Here is an 11,110-nt window from a genome sequence, read left to right as displayed (position 1 = left end):
CACCCAGGACCCTGTGGGGCCATTCAGCAAGGATGGGCTGCTCCCGTGTTTCCCCAGTAAACCTGCTTTAGGAGGGGACCTGGTGGCTCCCAAACCAGCCTAAACCAGCTGAGCACATAGGAGCAGTGGACCAGGGACAACCAGAAGTCACCAGAGGGGGCGGGGCGGGGCAGGGCCCTGGACCCAGGGTGCTGCTGCGCTGACCTGGTGACAGGAAAGGGTCAGGCCGGTGGCCACGTGAACACACAAGGCACACACGGGGCCGCCTCTGCCAGGGTCCACGGAGCCAGCCAGAGAGAATGCCAGTCAGTCTGGAGGCTCCGCCAGCTCTGCTGGCCGCTTCAGAGCAGCCCAGAAGGACCCAGAAGGTCACTTTTGGTGGTTTTTTTGTAGCAGGCGCCGGCGTGCTGCCCCCGGTCCGTGGACCAGACCCTTCTTTATTTTCCCCAGGGGGCGCACACACGCCCGTGCACACTCACACGTAGATCACGCGTGCAAACACACACGCTTCTGCACACACACACACAGGTGCACATGTGGCTGTAACGGCTCTGAGGCTTCCGAGAGGGGCCGCCTGCCCCTTGCCGGCCCAGCCAGGGCTCCGCACAGGCCGAGAACAGGACTGGGCAGGACAGGGCCGAGGGGTTCGCGAAAGCCAGGTCAGGCACGTGTGCACGATGGCGCGCGTGTCCTGTGCGCAGGGCCTGGTGGCCAGGCCCCGCTCGTGCCCCGGGAAGCGGCCGCACCTGGGCCTTGCACGGCAGAGCCCCAGACCCCTCAGCGTCTACTGAAGCACACCGGCACGGCATTGTTGCCCAAGTTTATTTGGAAAAGCGAAGAGTTGAAAAAAGGCTCAGAAAATAAATATCCGTGGAGAGAAAGTCAGCGTAGGAGGTGGAAGAAGCGAGGAGATTCACCGGGGGGAGGGGACACGCCGGGCGGTGGCAGCGGGCCCGGTGGCCGAGCCCTCTCTGCTCAGCCCGTCCCTGGGCCCAGGACCCTGGGGCCGGAGCGCCGGGTCCTGCGCTGGGAGGGCAGCTGGCACACGGTGTCCTGGCACAGACAGCTCTCGATGTGGGTGTAGGTGTGGCTGAGCGTCCCGCCGTCCGGGCACTGCAGCGTCACCTCCCGCTGGCTGGTGCGATACTCCTTGCAGCAGGAGCACTTGTGGTCCAGGGACTGCGCCTGGGCCGAGTACCTGGGGGGAGGCCGGAGTGAGGGCTGCTGCCGGCTGGGCAGGCGCAGCACCCCCTCCCCACCAGGGCCACCCGCCGCTGGGCCTCACATGGCAAAGGTCCCACAGGACCCGGAGCAGTCGTTCATGGTCACCAGTGCGGTGCAGCCATCGTAGGAAATTTCCCTGACGACGGAGATGGTGGAGCAGGCGACCCGGGTCTCATTGCGAGGGATGCCTGGGGTGGGGGGGGAGAGGCTGGGGGTCTCCACCTTCCGGGGCCTCCCTCTCTCCCTCACTGCGTCCTCTCCCGTCCCCTGCACCCCACCCTGGCCGCTCTCAAGCAAGCTGGGCTCGGTCCTGCTTCCTGGGAAGGGATACAGGCTCCCGGGGCACCCAGCATCCAGCTGAGAGGGCCCCGGGGGGAGGGTGTTCCGGGAGCACCATCCTCCCCTGCTCCAAGGGGCCCCGGGTAGAGCCCACCACCAGGCTGCGGCCATGCCCAGGAGCCACCCGCCCACCAGTCTGCACTCACATTTCCTGCAACAGCCGTTGCGCATGAGCGTGACGGAGCCCTGGAGAGAAGGAGAATGAGCTGAGCCCCAGACCCCACTGGTGAGAGACCCCCGCCTCCTGCCACAGCGGTGGGCTTCGGGGCCCGGGCAGGAGCCTCTCAGGGCAGCCACTGCCCTAGCTCGGGGACCCAATCCCTCAGGAACACTGGGGACCCCCACTCCCAACAGAGACGGGCCCGCTCACGGGGAGGCAGGTGCTGGGGTCAAAGTCGGGGCAGGTGATGCTGGAGACGGAGGAGATGAGCTGGTCGTGTGCCTTCACGCAGCTGAAGAAGGTGCAGTTGTCCAGGGAGTCCCTCTTCCTGTCCCCGGGCTGCGGGCAGAGGAGGGTCTGCATGAGGCCAGAGGAGCCCCACCCACAAAGAAAACCAGAGAGGCCAGGCGCTCTGAGCCCTGAGGCCACCGTGCCACGTGCAGTTTCTGGGACAGAGGCCCTGCCTGCAGGCCCAGAGCCACGGGGCTGGTGACACCCAGGAGTGGCCCGGCCGTAGCCCAAAGACCGGTCCACATCCTAACCGCCACACCCTGCAGCGCTGATCTTGCTGGAAAAGGTGTCTCGAGAGGTGCCTGGGTTACAGGGCGGGGCGCGACCCCGCGGCAGGTGTCCTGACAGCCCTGCAAGCCGTGGGGCCGGGGGCCTGGCCCGGCGCTGGGCTGCAGGCCCCGTGCGGTGCGGGATGCACGGGACGCACCTTCAGGACCAGCTTCTGGTTGTCGGGCAAGTTGATGACACACTGGGTCTGCTGGCACTTCTTGCAACACTCCCCCGGGGCGTCCACAAGCTCGAAGCCCTGTGGGACACAGAAGGTTGGCTTTGGAAGAAGGCGGGCTCCGCCGGGAGGCCGGTGGGTGGGCTGGTCTGGGGCCGCTCACGGGGTTGCAGGAGGTGTTGCAGGGCACGTGGGTGCAGGAGATGACGTTGAGCTGCGTGGCGTTGTCCCTGCGGTCCGTGCAGATGCAGTTCTGGCACTTAGACGAGTAGACTGGAGAGCCGGGCTGGGACAACGGGGAAGGAGGGTGAGGCGGGGCCACCAACGCACAGCCCCCGCCCCGCACCGGGCCGCCCCGCCGCGCCCCGCCCCCGCCCCGCCCCCGCCCCGCCGGGCCGGGGCTCACCTGGTACTCGGCCTGGTCGATGACACACACGCCCTTGGGCTCTTGGGAGAAAGAGCAGGGATGAGAGTCCAGTGGACCGCGTGGAGGCGGAGCCCCCAGGACCCCCCCACCGTCCCACCTCCCCCCCAGCCCAGGCCCACCGCCCGCCCCGGACCTCCCTCCTCCCTCGCCCCGCCCACCTACCACACGAGTAGCGGGGGCAGCACCGCCCAGGGACCATCTGGCTCTTCACTTGGAAGCCCAGCGGGCACAGCGGGGGCTGCTCCCTGCACAGGCTGGCGTTGCACTCTGAAAACACGGGCAGGCCCATGGTGAGGGTGCCCCGCGCCGGCTGCGTCCTGCAGCCTCCCCAGCACCCACTCCCCTGCGGACGCCAGCCAGGGCCCAGCCTCCAGCCAGCGCGCGGCGGATGCGCCCACTCCCTGCCCCGCGGGCGCCTTACTGCAGGAGGTGACGTTGCAGCAGGTGTCCAAGGGGTCGACCTCCCTGACGGGGTAGGTGCCGTCCTCCCGGCACTCCACGCGCTGCTCCGGGGCACAGGTCTTGGGCCGGCAGGTGATGCCGCTGCCGCCCTCCAGGCAGAGGCAGTGCTTGCAGTCGAACTCAAAGTGCTCCCCAAACTGCAGGGAGGGAGGGGGGCACGATGCCCAGAGTCGGCACCCGCCCACGCGAAAGCCCACGCCCTCCCCGCCTCCAGGCAGCCGAGCCAGGGTCTAGGCGCCGGGGCCCCCCATTCCGGGCCAGGCCGCTAACATCACAACTGAGTCCTGCTCACCAGCCTGTGCCCGCACAGGCCTGGCGCGTGTGGCAGGCGCACCACGTGTGTCTACGGGGGCTACAGGGCTCACCACAGCGGGGAGCCGAAGGACCAACCGGTGTGGAGGAGACACAACAGACCACAGAGGCTGCCGCAGGTGTAGACAGAGCATCCGACGGCCGGTGGTGGAGGCGCCGAGGGGTGGGTGGTCCCCGCTACCTCAGCCTCCCAGGACTGAAGTGACTCATGACTCAGTCCCCCAAGTTCCAGTTCTCATTCCGCCCCCCATTCAGGGTTGGTGGGAGAATGGAGCCCGCACCCGGGGGTCAGCCTACCTCTCTGGGCACGTTGTCAGGCCCCACACAGCCTAGGAGGGAGAGGAAACAGCCCTGTGAGCCCAGCCGTGGTGCGGCAGGAGCTGGGGTACCCCGTGCAGAGGCCACGGGCCGGGCAGCCTACCGCAGAAGTCCACACAGACGTCGAAGCCGGGGGCGTAGTTCATGGTGCCCTCGGGGCAGAAGCAGCCTTCCACCAGGCGCGTGCTGTTCTGCTGGGAGGGGCTGGGGGGTGGGGAGGGCGATGTGAGATGGGTGTGCGTTCCGGCTGGACCCCCAGGCCCGGGTAGGGCTGCCCAGAAGCATGGCCAGAGGGGCCAGCTGCCGCCTGTCACCTCCGCGGGCAACTGACCTGGACTTGCAGGTGGGCTCTTCTGCAGGACCACAGGCCCGGTACTCCCGGTGAGCAGGGCACGTCACCGCTGCAGGAAGGAGGCAGGGATCCAGCCAGAGCCAGGGCGGGGAGCCTGGGCCCCACCTCACCCGCCGCAAGGGACAGTCCTGCCAGCCCCCCCAACTGGACTCTCCCTCCCACATGGGCTGAGGGTGGCCAGGTGGCCAGGGGCCCGGTGCTGCCTGCTTCAGCCCCCCATGCTGTCCCGAGCTGGGAGGCAGGGGCCAGCTGTAAGGCTGTCTTCAGCTGGCCTGGCCACCCCACCCCAGTCTGGTTTCTGGCTGCGCACAGCGCCCGGCAGAGCCCAAAGACACTCCCTGGCCTGCAGGACCAGCCCGGGGCGCAGCAGGAGGGCACTTACGGCAGGCTCCGTGGGTGTGGTTCCGCCAGTCCACGCAGATGCCCTCCTGGGCACAGAGGGCCGCGTAGGTCTGCAGGCTGGCGCACTCCAGGCCCGAGTTGGGCACGAAGCAGCTGTCGAACATGCAGGCCTCGTAGTAGTGCTGGGGAGGTGCCAGGGCGTGGCACTCGGCGAACAAGCTGTGAGGTGGCAGCACGTCACCATCTGGCTGGCGCTCCTTGCCTCTCTCACGCGCCCCTTGCCTGGCACCTCCACCCAGGCTACCCCCAGAGCGTGGCTCAGCCTGGGGCCAGCAGCCCCACGCCAGGGCCGAGGATGGGGCTGGCCTCACGGGAAGGGGGACGGCACCCCGGCCCGAGAGTGAGGCACTGTGCCGTCGTGCTCCCAGAGACGGACGCTCTGAGTCTAAACGGCCACAGGGGCAAAGCTCGCAGGGGGCCTCCCAGCGCCCACTCACCGATCTAGGGCCACTCCGTGATGCCAGCTTTGGGAGCACCCTCTCTGTCTGAGCCCAAATCCGCCTCCCCAGTGCCAGTCCTGAATGCCAGCTCTGCCCCGAGTCAACTGGTCTCCCCCATGCTTCAAGCTCAGCAGACCTCGTCCCCTCCCAGAAGGCAGGAGCAATCTGGGGGGCCTCACGGGGCAGAGGCACACCCGACGAGGCCGTTCAGCCCCTCGGAAATTGGGGAGCCCGAGCCCTGGGCCCCCTCCCCGCCCCACGCTCAGCCCTGCGGCCTCCTCTCTGCAGACCCGGTGGGGGCACAGAGAGCGGAGCCCCCACCCCCGGAGGCTGTGGCTCGGCGGGGGACAGGGTCACCTGTCCTTGATGAGCTCGCAAAGGGGAGACGCGCAGTCCTTCCTCGCGGTGGTGCCGCGGCCCACAGGCGGCGAGGTGGCCGGGCTCCTGGTGGTGAAGCTGATGTGGGGACAGTGAGGCTTGGAGGGGTCATTCACCACCCACTGGTCAGCCGCGACCTCGCAGTCGTCAGTGACCTCCCCGCTGGGCAGCACGCAGTCGTCCGCGGTGGTGTTGGTGCACGTGCCTGTGCGGGCGAGAAGGCCCAGGTGTCCCCACGCCGGGCCCCGCCGCCCAGCAGACCGGCCGAGCCCCTGGCCCTCCCCTTCCCCAGCCAGGTCCCTGGTGGCCAGCTGGCCGGGCCGAGGCACAGACTAGACGACACTCCTGTTGGTTCCCCCGGGGCTGGGGCTGGGGCTGGGGCTGCGAGGCCCAGCCAGCCGGGGGCGCCCACCCGCCCCGGGGAGCAGCGGGGCCGCGGCCTTACCACACTGGCCCTTTGTGTTGTTGCCAAAGAGGCGGTAGGGCAGCCGGACAGAGAAGGAGAGGCCGTTGTAGGAGATGAGGGCACCCAGGTCGGGGATGTCCACCACGTAGTTGATGCCGGACTCGTACACCTGCAGCCCGTACTTCTTGTAGGGCAGCGCCACCACCTGTCTGTTGACCTGCACCTGCGGCCGAGACACCTGGGGTCAGGGAAGGCCAGCGGGGCACAGGCTGGGGGCCCCGGCTGGAGGCGCGCGTGTCTGGTGGCGGGGTGGTGCGCTGCACCTCTGGGAACCCCTGCGTCACCCCGCCATCCGCACGCCACGTGCAAGGCGGGGGGGGGGGTGTCTGCCCTCCCCTCCCCCTCTCCCTCCTCCTTTTCCGCCTCGCCGGGCCGGAGCCTCGTCCTGACCAATCCCAGGGGCAAGGCGGCAAGGACGCCGTCCTCAGAGTCCCCCGGGAGAGCGGGTAGGGCTCCCCAGGCCAAGGGAACCACCAGCTCCACACGGCGGGTACAGATCCCCGCCCGCTCGCCCCTGTCCCGGGGAAGGGCTTCTGCCAGAGACCTGTGCCCAGGGTGGAGGGCAGGGGCCTGGGTGCGGGAGGCCAAGGGGTCCCCGAACGGCCTGTGAGAAGAGCTAGGTGTGCCCACCGAGCCTGCCCTGCCCACCCCAAGCCTGGCTCTGGGGGAAGAGGCCCAGCCCCCGTCAAGTGGGGGCCCACACCAGGATGCCCGCCAGCACACCTGCACCGTCACGGGCATCATGTGCACAGTCTTGAGCAGCACCTCCTGGGTCTCGTGGCGCACGATGAGCGTGCGGGGGCAGGACACCTGGTCATTGACGTCGCAGTGGTAGTTGTCGATGTACACCCCGAAGTTGTCCACGGTGGGGGTGGCCTCCTCCACCAGCACGTAGGTGCAGTTGCCCTGGTAGCTGTAGTACAGCCCATCGAAGGTGACGTAGTGCGGGTCCCCCCAGCCCGTGCAGTAGCCTGCAGAGGGAACCGGGGTGAGCCAGTGCCCAGCCCCGGGCTGGGGGCTCAGACAACATGGGACACCGTCGCGAGCGGGGGACTGGTGGGAAGAGCAAGCAGAACCCGAGGGAGGCCCCCCAAGTCTGGTTCCTGGGGCTCGGGCCCCAAGAGCACCCTCCCCTGTCAGCCTGCAGTGGCCACACCCCGCCGGCCAAGGCCGTCCCCCTCCCTCCCCCCTGGCCTGAGATGGGGCATGAGCAGGAGGCATGAGAAATGCCCCCCAACCGTGCCTGGTCCTCTGCGGGTGCACAGCCATCAAAGCCGTCCCGTTCACCCTGGGGCCTGCAGCCCACCCGAACACAAACACAGCGGGGAGAGGGCAGAGAGGCCCCGGCAGAGGCGGCGGGCTTACAGTCGCACTCCCAGTGCCAGCAGCACCCATTGGGGTCCATGACGCGCACGGGCGCGAGGCCGTTGGAGCAGGTGGGCATGGGCGGGGGGTCGCACTTCACCTCCACGAGCTCCACGGTGTTGTTGTACTTGCACGTGGCCATGGTGCAGTTACACAGCCACCAGGTCTCATTCTCCTGGAGGCAGCACAGAGAGCACGAGGTCAGCCGGGACCAGCCTGGCACCCAGGCTCACATCGGAGGTGGTGGGCTACGCTTGGGAGCACCTCAGAGGCCTCCCAGGAGGCTGAAGGCCAAGGGCAACCCCGTCCAGCAGGGCAACCAGCCCCCTACTCTGGCAAGGGGGCGTGGGGGAGAAGGCCAGGGGGGTCCAGCAGACCCTTCGCCCAGGAGGCTGCCTGAAGCCTTGACCCGACTGGAGGTGGTGTGTGGGGTGCAGGGCGCAGGGCCCCCTGGTGACCAGGAGAAAGGCAGGACAGGATGCCAGACATGCCCGGTGCCCAGGGACAAAAGCTGCCCACAGACCTGTCTGGGAGGATCGAAGTCTGGGCACGCAGGGAGAGGCTTGGAGGTGGCCGGCACGCTTGGTGTCGTGGGTGGCTGGGTGGTAGGCGTGGATGGGCACGACCAGTTGAAGAACTCGAGATTGCAGTCCAGTGAGCAGTTCACGTAATAGCAGGTATCTCCGTGGGTGCCATTGTACACCAGCTCACCTGCAGGGGGAGCCTGGGGCTGACGCCATCCATGCGGGGCAGGTCCCCGCAGAGACCACGAAACGGAAGCCCACGTCCCACTCCCCCAACTCGTGGCTGCAGCCACCCATGCCCGGCACCCAGCTTCCCAAGCAGGCTCCCAGGTCAGACTTTCAACTGACCCCTAAGCACTGGTAAAGCAGACCAAGCCCCACCAGCTGGCAGGGCCGAGTCAGAGTGAAAAGCTTGGGTACCTGGGGCATAGTACGTATCATTCAAAGAACAGCAGATGACTATCGAGGAGGAGGCGACAAAGCTAGTGCTTGTGCTGATCCTGGGGGTGCTGATTGGGGGCACCGTGGAGGTCAAGATGCTGGTGGTGGGTGGCGTGGTCGAGGGCTGTCCTGGCGATGTGGGGGCTCCTATGGGGGTTGTTGACACAGTCGTGGGTGTGGGTGTGGAGGGTGAGCCGGTGGTGGATGAAGGGGGCCCAGTCGTGGTCCAGTGGGTGGGGGTGGTCTTCGAGGAGGTAGGACCCGAGGTTGACGAGCCTGTGAGAATGGAGGGCTTGGCTGAGGGCTGAGGGCGTCCACTCACTGTAGATGCCACTGGCAGCCTGGCAGCAAACACATGCAGGCGGCTCGCTTGAGGCATGGTATGTGGCACAGGAGGCCTCACACCCATTTCGCCAGCTCTCAGTCTCCAGGTGGGGCAGGGTGTGGGCCTCCTGTCCATGGTGTATGTGATGGGGAGGCCAAAGGACACTGATCCATCAAGAAAGGCCAACCAGCTGTCCTCCGAAGCCCCAGTGGGGAGGTGCAGGTGGGTGAGGGCGGACAGATGGAGGGTATTCCGGGCCACATGACTGGCAGCCTCTACACCCCCAGCCACCTCTCCTTGGGATGGCTTTGCCATACTACCCATCACACAGCTACAGCTAAGGGACGGGAACCAGAGGCTTCAGGGCTTGGGGAAAGCATTCTATGAGGACACAAAACAGGCTGATGGTCAGCAGCTCCCTGAACACTCAATGGCAGGGCTCATGAGACAGGAGGGGCACATGAGCCCACCTGGAGCTTCTGGGGACAACTCTCCCTGGGTAGAGCAGGGAGCACCTGCTTCGAGTCCCAGGAACTGCAAAGCTCCCCCTACATGAGACAGAACCGATAGCAACATTGGCTCCGGGCTGCTTGTGTACCTGGAGGGGTGGTGCCAGGCGTGGGTGAAGAGGACGTGGCACCTCCCGTTGTAGTGACCACTGGTTCTGTCGACGTCGGGGTCAGTGGTGTGCTGAATGTCTCCACAATTGTTGACGTGGAGGTGGGGGTTGGAGTTGGAGTCACAGTCGAAGTGGTGGTGGGGCTTGGAGTTGGGGTCCCAGTTGATGTGGTGGTGGGTGTTGGAGTTGGGGTTCCAGTTGAAGTGCTGGTGGGGCTTGGAGTTGGGGTCCCAGTTGATGTGGTGGTAGGTGTCGGAGTTGGGGTTCCAGTTGAAGTGGTGGTGGGTGTTGGGGTTGGGGTCCCAGTTGATGTGGTGGTGGGTGTCGGAGTTGGGGTTCCAGTTGAAGTGGTGGTGGGGCTTGGAGTTGGGGTCCCAGTTGAAGTGGTGGTGGGTGTCGGAGTTGGGGTTCCAGTTGAAGTGGTGGTAGGTGTCGGAGTTGGGGTCCCAGTTGATGTGGTGGTGGGTGTCGGAGTTGGGGTTCCAGTTAAAGTGGTGGTGGGAGTTGGGGTTGGGGTCTCTGTTGAGGTGGTAGTGGGGGATGGGATTGGTGTCTCTGTGGTTGTGGTGGTGGTGGTAGTCTCTGTACTAGTGGGTGTCAGAGTTGGGATTCCAGTTGAAGTGGTGGTGGGGCTTGGGGTTGGGGTTCCAGTTGATGTGGTGGGTGTTGGAGTTGGGGTTCCAGTTGAAGTGGTGGTGGGGCTTGGAGTTGGGGTCCCAGTTGATGTGGTGGTGGGTGTCGGAGTTGGGGTTCCAGTTGAAGTGGTGGTGGGGCTTGGAGTTGGGGTCCCAGTTGATGTGGTGGTGAGTGTCGGAGTTGGGGTTCCAGTTGAAGTGGTGGTGGGGCTTGGAGTTGGGGTCCCAGTTGATGTGGTGGTGGGTGTCGGAGTTGGGGTTCCAGTTGAAGTGGTGGTGGGTGTTGGAGTTGGGGTCCCAGTTGATGTGGTGGTGGGTGTCGGAGTTGGGGTTCCAGTTGAAGTGGTGGTGGGGCTTGGAGTTGGGGTCCCAGTTGATGTGGTGGTGGGTGTTGGAGTTGGGGTTACAGTTGAAGTGGTGGTAGATGTTGGAGTTGGGGTCCCAGTTGATGTGGTGGTGGGTGTTGGAGTTGGGGTTCCAGTTGATGTGGTGGTAGATGTTGGAGTTGGGGTCACAGTTGATGTGGTGGTGGGTGTCGGAGTTGGGGTTCCAGTTGATGTGGTGGTGGGGCTTGGAGTTGGGGTCCCAGTTGATGTGGTGGTGGGTGTTGGAGTTGGGGTTCCAGTTGAAGTGGTGGTAGATGTCGGAGTTGGGGTCGCAGTTGATGTGGTGGGTGTTGGAGTTGGGGTTCCAGTTGAAGTGGCGGTAGGTGTCGGAGTTGGAGTCCCAGTTGATGTGGTGGGTGTCAGAGTTGGAGTTCCAGTTGAAGTGGTGGTAGGTGTCGGAGTTGGGGTTCCAGTTGAAGTGGTGGTGGGGCTTGGGGTTGGGGTCTCAGTTGATGTGGTGGTAGGTGTCGGAGTTGGGGTTCCAGTTGAAGTGGTGGGTGTCAGAGTTGGGGTTCCAGTTGAAGTGGTGGTAGGTGTTGGAGTTGGGGTCCCAGTTGATGTGGTGGGTGTTGGAGTTGGGGTTCCAGTTGAAGTGGTGGTGGGTGTCGGAGTTGGGGTTCCAGTTGATGTGGTGGTGGGGCTTGGAGTTGGGGTCCCAGTTGATGTGGTGGTGGGTGTCGGAGTTGGGGTTCCAGTTGATGTGGTGGTAGATGTCGGAGTTGGAGTCCCAGTTGATGTGGTGGGTGTTGGAGTTGGGGTTCCAGTTGAAGTGGTGGTGGGGCTTGGAGTTGGGGTCCCA

At 65.8% G+C, this 11,110-nt stretch overlaps 1 protein-coding gene across 1 annotated transcript in view; it reads right to left on the bottom strand.

The window, feature by feature from the left end:
* Positions 1 to 808: 808 nt before the first annotated feature.
* MUC2 (mucin 2, oligomeric mucus/gel-forming) overlaps positions 809 to 11,110 on the bottom strand; it is a 31,242-nt gene continuing 20,940 nt past the window's right edge. Inside the window, exons 31-50 of the mRNA XM_085010418.1 lie at positions 9,270 to 10,903; positions 8,326 to 8,622; positions 7,905 to 8,092; positions 7,382 to 7,556; positions 6,740 to 6,987; positions 5,996 to 6,179; positions 5,530 to 5,755; positions 4,713 to 4,891; positions 4,310 to 4,379; positions 4,082 to 4,182; positions 3,958 to 3,989; positions 3,308 to 3,485; positions 3,049 to 3,153; positions 2,866 to 2,906; positions 2,623 to 2,745; positions 2,442 to 2,540; positions 1,934 to 2,062; positions 1,710 to 1,749; positions 1,286 to 1,412; positions 809 to 1,198 (exon numbers count right to left, since the gene is read on the bottom strand). Coding sequence (XP_084866544.1) covers positions 976 to 1,198; positions 1,286 to 1,412; positions 1,710 to 1,749; positions 1,934 to 2,062; positions 2,442 to 2,540; positions 2,623 to 2,745; positions 2,866 to 2,906; positions 3,049 to 3,153; positions 3,308 to 3,485; positions 3,958 to 3,989; positions 4,082 to 4,182; positions 4,310 to 4,379; positions 4,713 to 4,891; positions 5,530 to 5,755; positions 5,996 to 6,179; positions 6,740 to 6,987; positions 7,382 to 7,556; positions 7,905 to 8,092; positions 8,326 to 8,622; positions 9,270 to 10,903 — 4,399 coding nt within the window. The 3' untranslated portion in view covers positions 809 to 975. The remainder of the gene's footprint in view (positions 1,199 to 1,285; positions 1,413 to 1,709; positions 1,750 to 1,933; positions 2,063 to 2,441; positions 2,541 to 2,622; positions 2,746 to 2,865; positions 2,907 to 3,048; positions 3,154 to 3,307; positions 3,486 to 3,957; positions 3,990 to 4,081; positions 4,183 to 4,309; positions 4,380 to 4,712; positions 4,892 to 5,529; positions 5,756 to 5,995; positions 6,180 to 6,739; positions 6,988 to 7,381; positions 7,557 to 7,904; positions 8,093 to 8,325; positions 8,623 to 9,269; positions 10,904 to 11,110) is intronic.

This window comes from Sus scrofa, chromosome 2 (genome assembly GCF_054392235.1).
Source record: "Sus scrofa isolate SSC_HxYL_T2T_F1_AM1 chromosome 2, Sscrofa_HxYL_maternal_Yorkshire_Landrace_v2.0, whole genome shotgun sequence".
Lineage (NCBI taxonomy): Eukaryota > Metazoa > Chordata > Mammalia > Artiodactyla > Suidae > Sus > Sus scrofa.
This window is presented reverse-complemented; position numbering and strand designations above follow the sequence as displayed.